The 19,887-nt window shown below is 46.7% G+C and overlaps 1 protein-coding gene across 3 annotated transcripts in view; it reads right to left on the bottom strand.

Moving 5' to 3' along the window:
- The window catches only part of RFC1 (replication factor C subunit 1), an 81,233-nt gene extending 61,843 nt beyond the window's left edge, over positions 1 to 19,390 (bottom strand). For 2 of the 3 annotated variants that reach the window (XM_061582980.1, XM_061582978.1), the window contains exon 1: positions 11,089 to 11,196. In XM_061582980.1, the coding sequence (XP_061438964.1) occupies positions 11,089 to 11,139 (51 nt within the window). In that variant the 5' untranslated portion in view covers positions 11,140 to 11,196. Of the gene's footprint in view, positions 1 to 11,088; positions 11,197 to 19,212 lie in introns of those variants that run through there. The other variant, XM_061582979.1, reaches the window with a different exon arrangement.
- Between the last annotated feature and the right edge of the window lie 497 nt (positions 19,391 to 19,887).

A 19,887-nucleotide genomic window follows, 5' to 3' on the forward strand; every position in this document is an offset into this window, starting at 1 on the left:
GGTCCTCCTCCGTGCCTGAGGACTGGAAAGTGGCAAATGTAACGCCAATATTCAAAAAGAGATCCAGAGGGGATCCCGGAAATTACAGGCCAGTTAGCTTAACTTCTGTCCCTGGAAAACTGGTAGAAAGTATGATTAAAGCTAGATTAACTAAGCACATAGAAGAACAAGCCTTGCTGAAGCAGAGTCAGCATGGCTTCTGCAAGGAAAAGGCCTGTCTCAGTAACCTATTAGAATTCTTTGAGAGTGTCAACAAGCATATAGATAGAGGTGATCCAGTGGACATAGTGTAGTTAGACTTTCAAAAAGCTTTTGACAAGGTACCTCACCAAAGACTTCTGAGGAAGCTTAGCAGTCATGGAATAAGAGGAGAGGTCCTCTTGTGGATAAGGAATTGGATAAGAAGCAGAAAGCAGAGAGTAGGAATAAACGGACAGTTCTCCCAATGGAGGGCTGTAGAAAGTGGAGTCCCTCAGGGATCGGTATTGGGACCTGTACTTTTCAACTTGTTCATTAATGACCTAGAATTAGGAGTGAGCAGTGAAGTGGCCAAGTTTGCTGACGACACTAAATTGTTCAGGGTTGTTAAAACAAAAAGGGATTGCGAAGAGCTCCAAAAAGACCTCTCCAAACTGAGTGAATGGGCGGAAAAATGGCAAATGCAATTCAATATAACAAGTGTAAAATTATGCATATTGGAGCAAAAAATCTGAATTTCACATATACGCTCATGGGGTCTGAACTGGCGGTGACCGACCAGGAGAGAGACCTCGGGGTTGTAGTGGACAGCACGATGAAAATGTTGACCCAGTGTGCGGCAGCTGTGAAAAGGGCAAATTCCATGCTAGCGATAATTAGGAAAGGTATCGAAAATAAAACAGCCGATATCATAACGCCGTTGTATAAATCTATGGTGCGGCCGCATTTGGAATACTGTGCACAGTTCTGGTCGCCTCATCTCAAAAAGGATATTATAGAGTTGGAAAAGGTTCAGAAGAGGGCAACCAGAATGATCAAGGGGATGGAGCGACTCCCTTACGAGGAAAGGTTGCAGCATTTGTGGCTTTTTAGTTGAGAGAAAAGGCGGGTCAGAGGAGACATGATAGAAGTGTATAAAATTATGCATGGCATTGAGAAAGTGGATAGAGAAAAGTTCTTCTCCTTCTCTCATAATACTAGAACTCGTGGACATTCAAAGAAGCTGAATGTTGGAAGATTCAGGACAGACAAAAGGAAATACTTCTTTACTCAGTGCATAGTTAAACTATGGAATTTGCTCCCACAAGATGCAGTAATGGCCACCAGCTTGGATGGCTTTAAAAGAAGATTAGACAAATTCATGGAGGACAGGGCTATCAATGGCTACTAGCCATGATGGCTGTGCTCTGCCACCCTAGTCAGAGGCAGCATGTTTCTGAAAACCAGTTGCCGGAAGCCTCAGGAGGGGAGAGTGTTCTTGCACTCGGGTCCTGCTTGCGGGCTTCCCCCAGGCACCTGGTTGGCCACTGTGAGAACAGGATGCTGGACTAGATGGGCCACTGGCCTGATCCAGCAGGCTCTTCTTATGTTCTTATGAACAAGCTTGCAATAACGTGCAAACGGAGAACAGCAGGTTCAAATGAACTGTGCTATCGTTGTGGCAAGGGTTCACACACACCAGCTCAATGCAGATTTAGAAGTAAAATGTGCAGAAAATGTAATAAAATGGGACATATTCAAAAGAGTCTGTCACTCAGGTGAAAGGCAACCATTTGCTAATGACAAAGATAATCGATCGAGCCATCACTTTAAAAACGGTGCAGAAGTGCGTGTTGTAGACAAAAAACCTGATAAGGGAGGTGAAACAGGGCTAGCTAGACTGGAAAGCTATAAAATAAAGGGTGGAATAAGACAAGCAATATGGCTTACACCAGAAGTGAATGGCAAAACAATATCAATGCAACTGGACACTGGTTCGGCTGTATCAGTTATATCACAGCATGAATTTGAGCAGCATTTCAGACATGCTAAGCTAAAGGCTTCAGGACTACAGTTGCAAACATACACTGGAGAAAAGATAATTCCCACTGGAATGACACCTGTAACAGTGAGATATAATAACCAACAAAATATATTGGACTTATGTGTTCTGAAAACAAATGGACCAGCACACTGGGGTCGTGATTGGCTGAGGAGGCTGCAGCTGGATTCAAGTGCTATCAACAGTCTGCACACCACGCTCCCCATGTTGGAGTCGACAGAAAGGAAGCTGGAAAAGGTGTTGGATGATTCTGCACCTATGTCCCAAGCTGGCATCGGCAGACTATGGCACATTAAAGGGAAAACCGTGTTACAGGAGGACGCCACACCCAAGTTTCACAAGGCCCATCCAGTTCCATATGTCATACGCCAAAAGGTGAAAACTGAGCTGGCTCACATGGAAGCCAAGGGAATTCTTTCTAAAGTTGATTGGAGCCCATGGGGTACACCGTTGGTTCCAGTAGCTACGAAGACTTGCGCTGTCAGAATCTGTGATTTTAAAGTTACCATTAATCCAGTATTATGCACTGAGTAGTATCCATTACCCAGAATTGAGGACATTTTTGCTAACCTAGCTGGGGGACAACATTTCAGCAAAATTGACCTAGCAGAGGCATATTTACAAATGGAAATGGAAGATGATTCTAAGATGTCTCTCACCATAAATACACACAAAGGGCTATGTCATTATAACAGGCTTGTTTTTGGAATAGCATCAGCACCAGCGCTCTGGCAGAGAGCCATGGATCAGGTGCTACAAGGCTGTCCAGGTACTCAGTGCTATTGAGATGACATCATTGTCACCGGAGAGAATGACGAGATGCATCTACAAAACCCCAAGACAGCTCTACAGAGATTGGCAGACTATGGACTCCGAGCACGACGTGACAAATGAGAGTTTTTAACCTAGCATTACATATTGTGGTCACACTATTGATGCGCAAGGCCTACACAAGTGTGCAGACAAAATCTGAGCAGTCGTAAATGCTCCAAGGCCAAAAGATGTGTCCCAGCTACGATCCTTCTTAGGATTCATTAATTATTATAACAGATTCCTGCCAAACTTAGCTTCTGTGTTACACCCCTTGAATACCTTGTTACAAGTGAGGAAAGCATGGCAGTGGATGAAACAGCGTGAAGCAGCTTTCAAGGAAGTGAAGAAAATAGTGACATCAGATACTGTGCTCACGCATTATAACCCACACCTACCAGTGAAACTAGCTTGTGATGCTTCACTATATGGCATTGGTGCAGTTATATCACATGTCATGGAAGATGGCAGCGAACTTCCAATAGCTTTTGCATCACATTCACTCACAGCTCCAGAGAGAAATTATGCAAAGATAGACAGGGAAGCACTGAGTGTGGTTTGGGTGTGTGTGAAACATTCCAATCAGTACCTATATGGGGGAGAGTTTACCCTCATCACTGACCACCAGCCACTACTGTCCATCTTCAATCCACAAAAAGGGATTCCGCTGACAGCAATGGGCATTGTTTCTGGGAGGGCACCGATACAGAATAGAATTTAAGAGGACGCACAGTCATTCAAATGCAGATGGATTGTCTCGTCTACCTCTGGAGGATGAAATATCTGAGAAATATGTATCAAATGGAGATTCTTTTGACATGTTTTCTCTCACATACATTACGTCTTTCCATCACAGCAGAGAATATACCAAGAGAAACTAGGAGAGACCCTACAATGTCACAAGTCTACACAGCAACAACAAACCAAGCACCTGCAGTGTTGTTCTTGGGTCATACTTTGCGTTCAAGGTTGGATCTTCTTAAGCCCAATTTGAGAAGAAGTGTTCAGGACAAGCAACTGAAACAAACTGAGCAATCTTCTCATGAAGAAGCATGACACTTCTCAATAGGACATATCTGGGACAATCAAAAGAAAGGGCCGGACCACTCTCTTATACTGTAGAGATTGCTCCCAACAACATTTGGAGATGACACATTGACCAGTTGAGGAAATCAGGGGTACAGAACGAAGAGGTAGCACCAGACATGACTGCAATTTCTGAGTCACCACCATCAACACCCGCCCTCAAAGAAGACATTCCACCAGTGGTTGCTCCACAGTCACCAATACCACCAGACACATCAAGAGTTTCTGCCTGTGATGACAGGCGCTATCCCACTCAAATAAGAAAGGCACCACAGCACCTAAATTTGTAGAGATGATACGAGTTTATATCCAGCACCGCAGTGTATTGGGTCAGTGTTATTATGACTGTGATTGTCTGAGTATGTCTTTAATCTTTAATCTATTGTTCTGCCAGTGATTATTTAGGGCTGCCTATAAAACACACTCAGGCATGCCCCTTGTGGGTTTTTCTTCCTGTTCTTTCTTCTTGTTCTAGAATATTCACTAAAGAAAATGCTGGAAGCAGAAAATTCTGACTCCTGTGTCTTTTTTGGCTAAAGGGAAGCAGGAGAACTTTACAAGGACCTCCTAGTCACACAGCATATTTGAGTCTCTAGTGAGAAAGATGAATCAAGGAGTACCCCCAAGCTACAGATCTGCTCCTTCAGAGGGAGTGTGACCCCATCCAGAACAGAAAACCCTATCTTCTGGATATGGGAACCACCTACCACCTACCCAAAGAGCTTCCATCTTCCCAGGATTCAAGCACAGTTTATTGGCCCTCATCCAGTCCACTACACCATGCAGACACCGATTCACAGGGTTCATAGCCTTGATTGATTCAGATGTTATGGAGAACTAGAGCTGCGTGTCACCAGCATACTGATAACACCTTTCTCCAAAAGCCTAGTCCCAACAGCTACATATAGCCATTAAATAGCACTGAGGAAAGAATAGTCACCCTGCAGAACCCCACGGCACAAGTCCCAGGGGGCTGAGGAACACTCACCCAGTGCTACTCTCTGGACATAGCCCTGGAAGTAAAAGCGGAACCACCATAATACAGTGCCTCTGATAGCCATTCCACTGATAGCTGTCCTCCTATGATACCATCGTCAATGGTATCAAAGGCTGCTGACAGATCACACAGAAATAACACTGTCACTCTCCCCCCGTCTCTCTCACAATAATGATCATCCATCAGGGCGACCAAGGCTGATTCTGTTCCAAAACTGAGTCTGAATATAGTTTGTACATGATCTATTTATTTTATTTATTTTATTAATTAGATTTTTATACCGCCCCATAGCCAAAGCTCTCTGGGCGGTTCACAACATATAAACATCCAATAAAATTAAAACATTATTAAACAACTAAAAATGAAATGAAATACCAAAAAACCAAAACATAATTAAACACATCAACAAATACAAAACTTCGTACTAAAATATAAACTGTTAAAAAAGTATTAAACTGGTTAATATATTAAGATGTTAAAATGTTGTATATTAAATATTAAACTGTTAAAATGTTAAGATGTTAAAATGTTAAAATTAAAATTAAAATGTTAAAATGCCTGGGAGAAGAGGAAGGTTTTTACCTGACGCCGAAAGGACAGTAACGTTGGCGCCAGGCGTACCTCTTCAGGGAGCGAATTCCATAGTTCGGGGGCCACCACTGAGAAGGCCCTTTTTCTCGTTGTTACCTTCCGGGCTTCTCTCTGAGTCGGCATCCGGAGGAGGGTCTTAGATGTTGATCGCAGTGTACGGGTAGGTTCGTATCGGGAGATGCGTTCCAACAGATATTGTGGTCCCAGGCCGTGTAAGGCTTTATAGGTTAAAACCAGCACCTTGAATCGAGCCCGGAAGCATATAGGCAGCCAGTGCAAGCGGGCCAGAATCGGTGTTATATGATCGGACCTCCGAGTCCCTGTCAACATTCTGGCCGCTGCATTTTGCACAAGCTGCAGCTTCCGAACCGTCTTCAAAGGCAGCCCCACGTAGAGTGCATTGCAGTAGTCTAATCTAGAGGTTACCAGTGCATGGACAACTGAAGCAAGGTTGGCCCTGTCCAGATAGGGGCGTAGTTGGGCCACCAACCGAAGTTGATAGAAAGCACTCCGTGCCACAGAGGCTACCTGTGCCTCTAATGACAAGGATGGTTCTAAAAGAATTCCCTAACTATGGACCTGCTCCTTCAGAGGGAGTGCAACCCCATCCAGAACAGGTTGAACATCCACCATCTGGTCAGGAGAACCACCTACTAACAGCATCTCAGTCTTGTCTGGATTGAGCCTCAATTTGTTCACTCTCATCCAGTCCATTATCGCAGCCAGGCATCGGTTCAGCACCTTGACGGCCTCACCTGAAAAAGATGAGCAGGAGAAGTAGAGCTGCGTGTCATCAGCATACTGGTGGCAACGCACTCCAAAACTCCTGATGACGGCACCCAGTGGCTTCATATAGATGTTAAAAAGCATGGGGGATAATACTGACCCCTGTGGAACTCCATATTGGAGGACCCAGGGTGCCCAGCAAAACTCCCCAAGCACTACCTTCTGGAGACGACCCACCAAGTAGGAGCAGAACCACTGCCAAGCAGTACCTCCAACTCCCAGATCAGCGAGTCTCCCCAGAAGGATACCATGGTCGATGGTATCAAAAGCCGCTGAGAGATCAAGGAAACAGAGTTACACTCCCCCTGTCTTTCTCCCGACAAAGGTCATCATACGCCCTGTATGACCAAGGCCATCTCCGTGCCAAAACCGGGCCTGAAGCCCGATTGAAATGGATCTAGATAATCGGTCTCATCCAAGAGCGTCTGGAGCTGGTCCGCAACCACTCTTTCTAGGACCTTGCCTAAGAATGGAACGTTTACTACCGGCCTATAATTATTAAAATTTTCAGGGTCCAGGGAAGATTTTTTCAGAAGTGGTCTCACCATCGCCGCCTTCAGGCAGCCAGGGACCACTCCCTCGCGCAATGAGGCATTAATCACTTCCCTAGCCCAGCCGGCAGTTCCAGCTCTGCTGGCTTTCATCAGCCAAGAGGGGCAAGGATCCAATATAGAAGTAGTGGCAAGCACCTGTCCAAGCACCTTGTCCACGTCCTCAAGCTGCACCAATTGAAACTTATCCAACAAATCATGACCAGACTGTGCTCCGGACACCTCACTTAATTCAACTGCGATAACATTGGAGTCCAAGTCCTGACGGATGCATGAGATTTTTTCCTGGAAGTGCCTAGCGAAGTCATTACAACGGGCTTCAGATGGATCTATTATGTCCATAGGGCCAGAATGTAACAGCCCTCGGACAATTTTGAAAAGCTCCACCGGTCGGCAGATAGAAGATTGTATGGTGGCAGCAAAATATTGTTTCTTTGCTGCCCGCACCGCCCCTAAATATAACTTAGTATAGGCACTTACCAGTGCAAAAGTGCATTCGTCAGGAGTTCGTCTCCATCTGCACTCAAGCCATCTCCTGTACTGTTTCATCGCTCTCAGCTCTGGAGTATACCATGCAGCTGTATGAGCTCTACCCAGGAGAGGGCGCTCAGGAGCGATCATGTCAACTGCCCGGGTCATTTCAGTATTCCACAGTTTGACCAGGGTTTCGACAGGAGCGCCAGCCTTATCAGCCGGAAAACTCCCCAGAGCTTTTTGAAAACCATCCGGATTCATTAGTCTCCGGGGGCGGCCCATCTTAACAGGTCCCCCACCCCTGCAGAGGGGAGAAGCCGCTGTGAGTCTAAACTTCAACAAGTGGTGATCTGTCCATGACAAAGGGGCTGATGTAAGATTCCCTACCAACAGATCACCTTCGCCCTGTCCAGTTGCAAAAATCAGGTCTAGAGTATGCCCCGCCACATGCGTTGGGCCAATATTGGGACAGCCCCATGGTTGTCATGGAAGCCATGAAGTCCTGAGCCGCCCCAGATAAAGTGGCCTCGGCATGGATGTTGACATCCCCCAGCATCAAAAGTCTAGGGGATCTCAACAATACATCCGAGACCACCTCCGTCAGCTCAGTCAGGGAGTCTGTTGGGCAGCGGGGTGGGCGGTACACCAGCAGAATCCCCAATCTGTCCCCTTGACCCAACACAAGGTGCAAACACTCCAGACCAGTAGCTAAATGGACAGGGTGCTTGGAGAGAGAGATGGAACTCCTATAGACCACAGCAACCCCCCCTCCCCTGCCCTCAGATCTACCCTGATGCTGAACCAAATACCCAGGTGGGCATAGCTGGGAGAGACTAACCCCGCCCTGCTCACCCACCCAGGTCTCGGTTATACATGCCAGGTCGGCCATTTCATCTACAATTAAATCGTGGATGAGAGAGATCTTATTATGAACCGATCTGGCATTTAAAAGCAGCATCCGGAGATCTGAGAGCTGGCTGATAGGGCAACCAACAAACCTGTGCATGCGTGGGGGACCAGAACACGGCACAGCTCTTAACTGTCTGGGCCGTGTTCCCCTCACCTGGCAAGTCCTCCACACAACGTCATACCTCCCTCTACCCGTCACTACATTAATTGGATCTAGATAATCAGTCTGATTCAGGAATACCTGCAGTTGCTCTATAACCACCTTTTCCTCCACCTTTGCCAAGAAAGGGGTTTGGCGACTGGTCTATAACTGTTACACTCCATTGGGTCCAGAGTGGGCTTTTTAAGAAGTGGGTGCATCACCGCCTCTTTAAGGGCAGTGGGCAACACACCATCATGCAAATATGCATTTTTGCAGCTGTGACTCATTCAGTCACTCCACTCCAGTGAGCTTTAATAAGCCAGGATGGACAAGGATCTAATGAGCAGGTGGTTGGGGCGTATCACTGCAAGCGTTCTGTCCCCATCATCAGGCCACATTAACTGCAACTGATCCCATAACACTGAATTTGACACTGCATTATACCAAAACAAACCATTTGTCCCTCTAGTCCAGTACTGATTACGCTGACTGCCAGCGGCTCTCTCCAGCTCTTCTGCAGAAAGGGGTGTTTCCCATCACCTGATTCTTTTAACTGGGGATGCCATTGACTGACTGTGGTTCTGTCTGCGTGTAACACAGGTCCTCTGCCACTAAGCTATGGGAACTCCAAAGCTGAAATGTAATTGTAAGCCTACTTCCTTGCATGGCCAATTAAAAAATCTGATGCAGTATTAAGTGTGTTCCTATTTGTTTTTCATATATCCATGCCAACATTGAGAAAGAGGCTTAAGAGCACTTTAACTGGCGCGTGTGAAATCTGCCTAGGAATGCCATTCGGTTAATGGAATGTTGGACTTTGATCGGTGTTCAAAACCCTGATCAGCGAATGGAAACACTAGCAGCCTTGAGCAGCACCCCCACTCACATGGCTGCTGTGAAGATTAATATTATAAAGATTATACTATGAACTCTTTTTTTTTTTACAGCAATCCTGTTTAGCTGAAGATAAATCATATATAAGGACCCAGTTGTCCAAAAACATACGAGTCACATTTTAGGTTTTAAGATTTAATAATCCCCTAGAAAGAAATGGGAAACAGATGACCCTCCAGACTGCTGGACTCTTAACTCTTATCTGCCCCACTCAACATGGCTAATGGTTAAAGATTATGGGAGTTGTAGTCCAGCAACATATGGAGGCCCACAGATTCACTATCCTTCCCCTAAAGAGTGCCAGCCTCATAACAGAAGTCACGAAAGTTGCAAGCCTTCACCTCCTGTTTTTTTATGCAGTTAAATATTGAGGGCACCCTTTTCTCTATAACCTGGGACTTTGCACAGTGAATTCCCACTAAGTTCAACAGGTCTTACTCTTAAACGTGTGTCCAACTGCAGTCCTAATCTGCACCAGCTTTACAAGCACTGACTACAGGTCTGTGTCCTTGACCTATTCCTCTGAACCCAGGCAGGTATCAGGCAAGTACTGATGATTGGTGATTAGAAAAGGCCTCCAGAAGAGCTGATGGCAGGATGCTGCACAAGTTATTTCACTCATATCTGTGAGATGCACGCTACTTTTTTCAAGATAAGGCCTCAAGAGCAGCACCCCTGCTGCTTCTGAACTCAAACTTGAACTCATTCCAAATTTACAAAGATACTTGTGATTATTTCTAGTCTTTTACACTGCAAAGAAGGGCGCTTTTTTACCCAAAGGAAACAGATGAAATCTGTTAATATACCTTTTCTTCCCAGGTATCAAAAAACAAAACCTGTCTGTTCAGCTTGATGGAAAGCAGTTTGTCTCATCACAAACACCTATGTGCAACCACAATCTAAAAAGTAGAGTAAACAGGAAGATGAAGGCACTGAAGCATTTCTTTACAAGTATTTTAAAGGCAAAGCACCTCTAGCACTGATAAGGAAGAAAATACTTCTGCCTTTCAACAGCAGAAATAAGCAACTAAAGGCTCAAATTCCTAATTTAATCGAGAGGTAGCCACACCAAGAAGCCTCAATAACTCAGATTTACAGTTATGAATTTTTAGTGTTCCTCTGTGGCTATGCCTTTACCAGCAACTTCATATGCAGGAGTTAGCAGTTGCAGCTTTTTAAGGGACAGAGATAAACTTTATACTGCTACAGAACAGAGTTAAAGGTACTGCTACATCAGCGGATAGAAAAGGTCACAGCTTTTAAAGGAAAAATGACTGGGGACATCATTAAAAGTTGCCTTTTCTAAAATGTTCCACATTTCCTTAAAACAGACTTCTAATTAAAGATTATTTTGCGTTGGTATATATTCTTAGTTAATGCTGATAAACATTAACTAAGAATATATACCAACAACTACTTTTATGCTTATGCTAATAATGCAGCCAGGACTGGAAAGCTATAACCAGTCCTCAAGTACTAGAACTAACATTTTAGCAATCACCATCCCATTTTTAGGTATCAATCTCATATACAAGTGTAAAAAAATACTCAAAATGTTTAGGTGACACTATCAGCATTTTTAAGACCTTGGCAACTAAGGCACCTCTTGTTTTGCCAGCCCTGACAATAACAACTTTTTCATGATTTCAGGTCTACTACTGCAGGTCACAAAAAGGGTACCACTTTAAAAAAAAAGCAATGCTGAATATATATATGACTGTGGAGGTATACACTGAAACACAGAGCCAACGCTCTCCCATTTATAATTTAAAATATTTGGGGGTGATTTGCTTGTTTTTGCAAAACAGCCATTTAATTTAGTTCATACCTGCTCTGAGTCCCTGTCCCCAGAGATGGCAGCCCTCTTAAAAGCAGCCATTGTTGGGGAAACAAATGAAAGCCATTTGGATGGTTCTTATGAGTCAGGAAGGTGTGGTCTGTGATTACTAACTACCCAGCAAACGCTTTCTTCTTCTAAAGAAGCCACACCACACTTTAAAAGCAAGCTCTTCTGCAGCCTCTAGTCAACTACCAGATGTTAACACAGTTATCTGTTTAATCAGCTAGATATTTATGCATAATTCTAGAATATTTGCAAGCCAATTTATCATATAAAATATTGTTTTAGTTAATATTGTTTGTTTATAACATTGTTTATTTAATAATTAATTTTTTAAAAGAGAGCTTGTCTAAGCTTCATAATTATTTTAAACCACTTCAATATTAAGTAGTAGATTACAGAAAATGTGTTCTTTTGTTAGTGGACGTTTTACTTTTAATAGTTACTAGTTAATTGGCTCTCTTTTCTGCCTTCTCCACAAAACTATGCTTAATGAGGAGGCAACACAGAAGGGAACAAAACACTACTGATTTTTTTGTACATTGCATGTGTTGCTTAAAGAATTTTGAAGAACTATAGTAGGTGGCTAACTCTCTCAGGGACCACTTATGGGAGTTTACTAACAGCACCACCCTAATTATGTCCACTCAGAACTGAATAAGGAGTAAATCCTACTGAATGCAGTTGGGCTTATTCTCGGGTAAATGGGATTAGGATTGCAGTCTTAGGCTGCAATCCAATACACACTTAGATGGGAGTAAGTCCCATTTAACCCTGTGGAGCTTACTACTGAGTAGAAAGTTAAAATGATGAAACTCCAGGCTCTCATCAGCAAAAACACGTTCAATGTGTTTGCGGCCTATTGCCGAAATAAAACACAAACACCATTCATTGGGTTAAATCATGGGCCACTTTATTAAACGGAATCAATTAGAATAATGAACCTGCAGAGGGGAAATCAAGTGCGGGAGCATTCTGATGATCCAGGCAAAGCCTGCTTGCAGCCATAGGGCGACCAAACCTTGCCTGAGCCCGGGGCTGCCCTGTGCCAGACCCCAGCTCAGGCCACACCCTGAAGATGTGTAGGGGGTCCAACCTGCATCACCGCCCCCCGGAGCCCTGAAACTCCGAGCGGATGAGGCATGTTGGCCCCAAAGGGAGCCCGTGTTCTGCCCCCGGGCCGTATAGCCCTGAGCTGCAGGCCCCCGGACCGCCAATCACCCCCAAAGGTGCCTAAAGGTGTCACCTAGCTGCCCTTTCTCTTTTAACCTTTCCCCCGCACTTCCTTGCCACAAAAGGGGGACAAGCCTCTGCTTAGTCTCCCTTTACCCCACACCCGATAAGAATCTTGTGCAGACCCCTCTGCAGGTCCGTCAAGAAGATGCCATCGTTGCCTCACAAACTGCATGTCCGCACATGCCTGCCACTGAGGGCCTTGCCCTTGAGTAACCAAGGTCATTCCCACCCAGGGGAATGACCACCACCTGCGGGACCTTCCGCACTCAACCCTGCTGGACCAACATGGGTAGGAGACCATCCCAGTGCATACTCTGTTGACCCAGCCACCAATCCGTGGCCCACCATCAGAGGCCCAGCCGTGAACCAATGTGCATTTGCGGCCCCAAGGCCAGCCTATAAGATCATGCCATGGCCGCAGAGTAGGCTGTGCATCTGCTCCATCCCTGTCCAGCAACCTGCCAAAAACAGAAACAATCGTGAACAGTTGGGTCCTGGACCTTCGGACTCGGCCCAGGGGTGAATGCACTCCAGGTCCCCCATAATTCCACCTTCCGACGGCCTACACCTGCATATACCAAACCAATTGCCCAGGTAGGCAATTCCCCTGCCGGGTATGCAGCCCCAATTCCATAGGAGCATGTCCCCCAAAACCCCATGTGTCTGCTCCCAGGCTCTGCAACGCTAGGTCGAAACTTTATGAGGGAAGATCCCTCCCCCTGAGTATCAGGCAACCGGGCCTGTAGCTACAGGCCAAAAAACACTGTGACGCCCTCACGGGACAAGTGTCCAGTCCCGGGGCAGGATAAAATAATGGTGTGCCTCTTGTGCCCCTGGTCTGCCTGGAAACAAACTTCCGACAGCAGGATGGCTCGTAGGGAAGTCTGACCTGGACCCAAACACTCCCGCCCTCCATCCAGAAGGCTCCAAAATTAAGTGTGAGGGCCGCTGCCCGCAACTGCTGGTCACAGGGCACCTCCCTGAACAACAATCCCTCGCGGGTCAGGTGAACACGGAGGATGAGGATAAGGGGTACGGTGGTGTGCATGGGCCAGCCGGCCAGCACATGACATATCCCAAACCATCTGAATGGTCGCGAAGGCCCCCTGCCAGCCTACCTTGCAACACTCTGATGGATGGGCTTTACTCCTACCATCCATGATGAATTCCTGTGCGTGATTCATAGGAATAGGCCACACTTTGCATAGCCCCTGCCGGCCCCTAACTCCCAGAAATCCCCTCCTGCCCTCTGATAGCTGGTGAGCATGCTGGGGCAACAGATAGGCATATGGCCATCTCTGGCTCCCCTCCCCCATCTCCCAGTGTGTGGTATGGGACTAGCAGTTCTTCCCCCCAGAGTCGTTCCCTCCTCTAACTAAAACCACCATTGACACACTGTCGGAAAGGGGGGGGCACACCTCAGGTTGGCACATAAGGCAGCCAAAAAACAAAAACAAAACAAACCCTGAAGCTGTGGTAAGGCTGTGACATCCCTGTTATGGCACCATAAACCCCGCCGTCGAAGGCCCCCAACACCTGAAGGGCAGAAAGCAAACACCTTCCCCAGCCCCTGAAAACTCCAGGATCTTGATCTGCAATGGTTCAAGCCATTTTCTCGGGCAGCCTGCAGCCCTGGGTCCAAGAGACAATCTTAATACCCTGGAAGGTGAACCCTAGGGCAGGATCCTCCATTTTCCCAGCTGCCAAAGGAACCCCCCAGTTCATAGCCATGCCATAAACGGTGCCATCAGGTGCTAACACGCACCCAAAGTCTGCCCTACCTGTGAACCGTAAATCATGAACATAGTGCCCCACTGCTTCTGAGCCCTCTCGTCTCCTGACTGTCCCTTCCAAGAAGGAGCTGAAGTGCTCCATGCAAGAATACGGCAGCCCATAGGTAATGCTCTGCTGCATAGTCGACCTAAAAGGCAAAACTCAACATCCGGCAATGCAGGCAGATTAGCTGCCACCCTTGCCCATAAGGCACCTCTGCCACAGGCGCGCACCATATTGAATGCAGTGTAGTGCACTGTGCATAGTCTATCTGGTATGAAGCCATTACTGACTGACCCCACTTGTATGACGGATGATGAATCAGGTAGACTCCGCCCACTGCCACATTGGGCACTATGGGGGGACATTGTGAGAGCAGACGTAGGGGATGATGGGAAGGGGCCAATAACCCTGTGCAACTGTATGTCTTTATCAATCATCCCCTGGACCAGTGCGTCTGTACCTAAGACTGATTTAAGATTGCCGGCCATGAGGGCAAGCTGGGGGCCACTGTATAGGATCCAGAAAAAAACGCCTAATAAAGAAAACCGCATCATAAATGAGTCTCCCCATAAACTGGGCAGTCTGCCAGCAAGGTCCATAGCACCTCGAGCTTATCCTTCTGGCTTATTGTTGTGACTTTAATTGCGGGTTCATATTCAGCAGTTATTAGATGGCATGGAGTTGAGCAATGTCATCTTCTAATGTCTGCAGATCAAATGACTCTTAAAAGCACAGGACTAGTGGCCTGTAAAAAGGTGGCCACCTTATCTACAGCCAGTTTGCAAACTAGCTAAAGAGAAGATGCAAGCATATGCGCAGCCTGTACATGATCACTGAAAAGAATTCCATTATGTTTAAATAATTTACTCAGAGAAAAAGACTTGGACCAATTCTATGCATACTTACTTATGAGAAAATCCCACCAAGTGTATTGTTACTTCTTCCCCATGGAAGGGTGCACATCATTGCACCCATACAGCAGAATCCTAAATATGTTTACTCAGAATATCACAGGTTAAATGGGTCTCTGGACTGAGGTTTATAGGACTTAACTAATGGAAAGGTTTGTATATTCTTACCTTGGTTTTGAAGAACGTATTTGGGGAGGGGAAGCTTGACAGTGAAAAGAGGGGATGAGCTCCCTTTGCATTTGCAGAGTTGAGGTAGTTTTGGAGGTGAGGTTGCAGCACTAACTGGGATCCCTACTGGCCCCTGCAGCCTCCTTTCTGTCTCCAGCTGCCACCTGCCCCCCCAAAAAGCCTCTGCTCTTCGTAATCACATTGCATTGTTCCAATCCAAATGGCCTCCAACTGATGGCCACCATATGTCTCTCCCCAAATGCTCTGGGACGAAACACCCCATTAACTTTTAGAATATATCTCAGAATATTGCCACGTTGTAACAGAGCCTCTTTCTAAGGTACAGGCAAATTTTGCCCCTCTCATCCTAAGTTCTCCCCAATTGACTAACCCCCTCTCCAAACTTTCCTGGTTTGCAAAGACAGTGTGGAAGTGGAATGGCCTTTTCAGTACAGCCCTTAATAAAAGCATCCCCACACATGGCTGTCCAGCTGCCTCTCTAGGTAACTGGTAAATGAAAAGGAACATTCGGTTTAAACTAAAAATACACTTCACTATGAAGAAAAGGAGTCTATTCCTATTTCACTTTCTGTAGTGGGCGAGGGGACCCCCATAAAAGCATCTCCTGGCCCTAACTGGCGGTGCTGAGGGCTGAACCTGAGGACCCTCAGCATGCAAAGCAAGTGTTCTGTTACTGAGCTACAATCCTTCATCTCCAGGGTTCGAGATCCCTGTAAATGGTAGAATAATCCTAGCAATAAAACACATGAAGTGCATTGGCTATGTTCCACTCCTCCACAGCTGGGGGTGGGCGTCTACCCTCCGCCCTGGGGGCCCTGCCCTTCCCTTTCGGTCCACTTCGCCCTTTTGGGGTGGCATGCTGAGATTGAGCGTGTAGCTGGGTCTATTCCCTTCTGCTAATCCCCCCCCAGCCTATGCCCCATTGCAGAAGCAAGGGGCGTGCGTCCTTCAGAAAGGAAAGGTGGTAAGTGTGAGGAAGCACTAAAGGGGGGCCCAGCACCTTCACAGCCCGGCCAGACTGTGCCCTCTTGTCATCCTGCACACCCCAGTCACCGACCCACTGGCTCCCTTGTCCAGCGCCAGACAATCCAGGCCTCCTGGGCCACCAAATGACCAAATAGGGGGTGTGATGGAGCTGGTGCCCTGCACCCAATTCCCCTACTATGTGGTGAGGTGAGGGGCTGATGATCTTTCCCACCCACCCCCACGGGGATCCCCTTGAGGAACCCTCGAGGAAAGAACGCAGCCAAAGGCCGCCTCGCCTGTGCTCTTGAGCCGCCCGTAATGCCTTGGATCTGCCACCGCGAGCCTCGATACCTCCAGAAGGCCTCCCCGGCCAGCAGCGCCACTGCCGATGCTGCTCCCACTACGGGAGGGCCTCGCCGCCGCCGCCATAAGGCCTTGCCGCCGTCGCTGTAGGGCCTCCCCAGGCCAAGGGCTCACCGCCTCAACACCGCCCAAGACAAGGCAAGCGAAGCCACGCGCGCCGGAGAGCTCCACATGCATTGAATGCGCCACACATGCCCTTAGAAGGCCTCGCTACCGCCACCGCCGTTAGGCCTCCTGTGGCCAGAAGCCCCGCCGCCGTTGTAAGGTCTCTCTCGGCCGAAGCCTTGCCGTTGCAAGGCTGCCGAGCTGGAAGCGTTGCCGCTGTTGCCAACGCTGCAAGGCCTCACCGCACCGCAGGCCTTGCCGCGCCAAAAGCCTCGCTGCCAAAATTCAAAGGAGGGCGGGAGGCTGGCGGAGCAGCCTTAAATGGCCTTCAGCAGCCCCGCCTTCTATTGTGTGTCACGCAGGCGCGCCAGCGCGCTGCATGCACACACACATCCCTCACGATGGCGGCCTGGGCTTTGGCTGCGGCCGCAAACTTGCCCCTTTGCCCGGCATGTACCGGGCGCGGAACGGGATTGGATGCACAACCAGAAAAATTTGAAAAAGTAACAGCTATCTATGCCTGTAATTTAGTTAACTGACTCTGCTCCACTGCGGCCAGTGTGTCAACCATCAAGCAACTATGTTCCTCAGCCTTCAAAGCAAGCCATCACTTTATTTTGTTTATTTATTTAAGACCATTTAGACCCCCACCCTTCCACTGTAAAAACAATGCTCAGGGTGTGTTATAACATATCAAAAATAACCAAAAAGGCATCTGAGTGTTGCAATGTACATTCAGTGACCTTCAGTTTCACAAAATACTTAACAGTGCTATCTAAGCATATGGGTAAATCATCCAGATGATTGGAGTAATACACACATGATAAACCAGTTTAAATAAAAAATGAGTTGAAAAAGTAGTAAAGCAGTAGTTAATACTTCAGTTCTGAAGGTAGTCAAAAGCACAGTTCACTTCCAGCTTTTCTAGCAAGAGGCTTTTCAATTACTTTTTCTCTTGCATACCCATCTTTTTAAATGTGTATTAAAATAAACAAATGTAATGAACACACATAAACTGTGTATGTGTGTGCATGCAACATCTATTTATTAAACTGATCTTTCTTTTACATGGAACTCACAATAATCTCCTGTTCAGGTTTCTGATACTATTCAGGGCCATACCTCTTTGCTTCAGCATCAGTACACTGGCCCAACACATATCTATTTTGCTGTGTATATGCAATAGGTTCCACTGGCATTTGGATGTATACCCACTGGGTTGAAACCAATGCTGCATGTGCAGAATTATACTCACACCACAGGACTACACTTTCTTCTCCTCTCCCCACATGCCCCCAAAATCTGTTCTGGAGGCTCCCCCAACCCTTTGGAGCAGATTGTGAGAGTGCACAGAGGGCTGTGGAGAGGAGAAGTTCCATTGTATGGGTGGAAATCTGTTGCAATAGTGGAACAGTGTTGGATACCATCCAAAGTGCATGCAATTTCCAACATAGATGTGATATCCCTCTTAGAAACAGCCCAAGGATATTTTTCATGCGACTCATCCTGCCTGTACCTGCAAATGGCAAATATGTTACTTCTGTCCTCTCCATATACAGGACCAGCTAACAGAAGTAAATTTTGACAATTATGGTCAGCAAAAACTGTACTGCCACAGCCACAGAAATCATTGTGGGGAAGATGTGGCTGCATCTATGGACAGCCCCGATCATACAAACTGCCACCTGCAGAGGCAATTCAGACACCTTGTGTTGAGAAGATGCTGAATATCTGGACCATCACTTGACACCTTATATTTTAGATATACTCCAAATATATTTTAAACATAAACTTACAATGTAAAGTGCTTCTATGGCAAAAGCATGTTTTCAAACATGGATATCGTACAGATACATTACTCAGGGAGCCCCAATTGGCTGTGACTCCCTGTTGAGCCTATGCTTTGCAACAAACCTGAGTTTGCCACTGTGTAATGTCTCAAACCCCTCTAAGCTTGCTGTTGAAGAGACCTCTGCCAACAACTTAAGAACTAGCTTGCTTTGCAATAACAAACTTTTAGAGTGAGCTATTAGGCAATCTGTAGCTCAGCGGTAGGGCATCTACTTTGCATGCAGAAGGTCTGGAGCTCAAGCTTCCAGCAGGGCTGGAAGAGACCCCGTCTGAAATTCTGCAGAGCTGCTGCCAGTCAGTGTAGACAATACTGAACTAGATGGACCGATGGTATAACCTAGCTTCCTATGTTTGTTAAGGACTGGAAGATCCCACTTTAAAAAAAAAGAGGGAAGAAGAATACAAGACTGGGGTGAAGAACAGACACCTGCCTTTCAATGGCAGAGGAAGGGTTTTGCGTGTTTATGTGTATGTGTGCATGTGTTTTACTGAAGGGAGGGAGTATAGGGCTTAGGTATGAATGGGGGAAGAGGTTATTTTGAAGGCACGATCATTCCCCACCCCTCCCAACTCCCTGGTCCTACAGATTACTCGCATGCACCACGAGCCTCTCATCAAGTTTCACGTCCTCACTGAACTCGGGGATGGGAGTAGAATAAGAAGCCCCCTCCCCTTTTTCAGAAAGGTTTGACCCCCCCCCCGTGCACGCGCTCACCATGCTACTGCTCGTTCTATTGCTGCTGGAATACCGCCCAGTACGTCGGTTTATGTCGTTGGCGACGAGTCAACCGATTTGGGCTCCATCTCCCCCACGGTCTTCCCTGTTAACTTCGCGCCAATAACAAACGCAGGGCCGAGTGCGCAGACGCGCGCGATGTGATCTCGTCACCGAGGGGAAGTAAGGAGGCAGCTGAGAAGGGGAAAAAAGAGTTTGTGTGATTGGAGTTGGGGGTGGGCACTTGGAGAGGTGCTTCAAACACAAATCATCCAGCGGATCAGATCTTTCATCCAGCAGTTCAGATCTTTCATCCAGTAGATGCCTCCGGAACAGGGCACGCTCATAATGTACACACACACGAAGGTCACTACTGCTAACCAAAGTTTATCACCACCAGAGCATTAACGATGGTCAGATACACTGGTGGTGACACAATCCATCCAAAAACGAATTAAGCCCCACTGATTTTAATGGGAAAGATTTAAACATATGCTTGAAATTAACGGGACTTTTTAGTGCTTAATTAAGGCTGAATCCTGCCTGCCCATAAAAATGGGGGGGGGGAATATATCGTTCCTACAGTGATTCGAATTTTCAGCTCTTAAGCTAAATATCGCTTGTTCATTAGATTAAAAAAATGTTATGCATACACACCTTTGCCTTGGAAGTGTC

This window comes from Rhineura floridana, chromosome 9 (assembly GCF_030035675.1).
Source record: "Rhineura floridana isolate rRhiFlo1 chromosome 9, rRhiFlo1.hap2, whole genome shotgun sequence".
NCBI classification, from domain to species: Eukaryota; Metazoa; Chordata; class Lepidosauria; order Squamata; family Rhineuridae; genus Rhineura; species Rhineura floridana.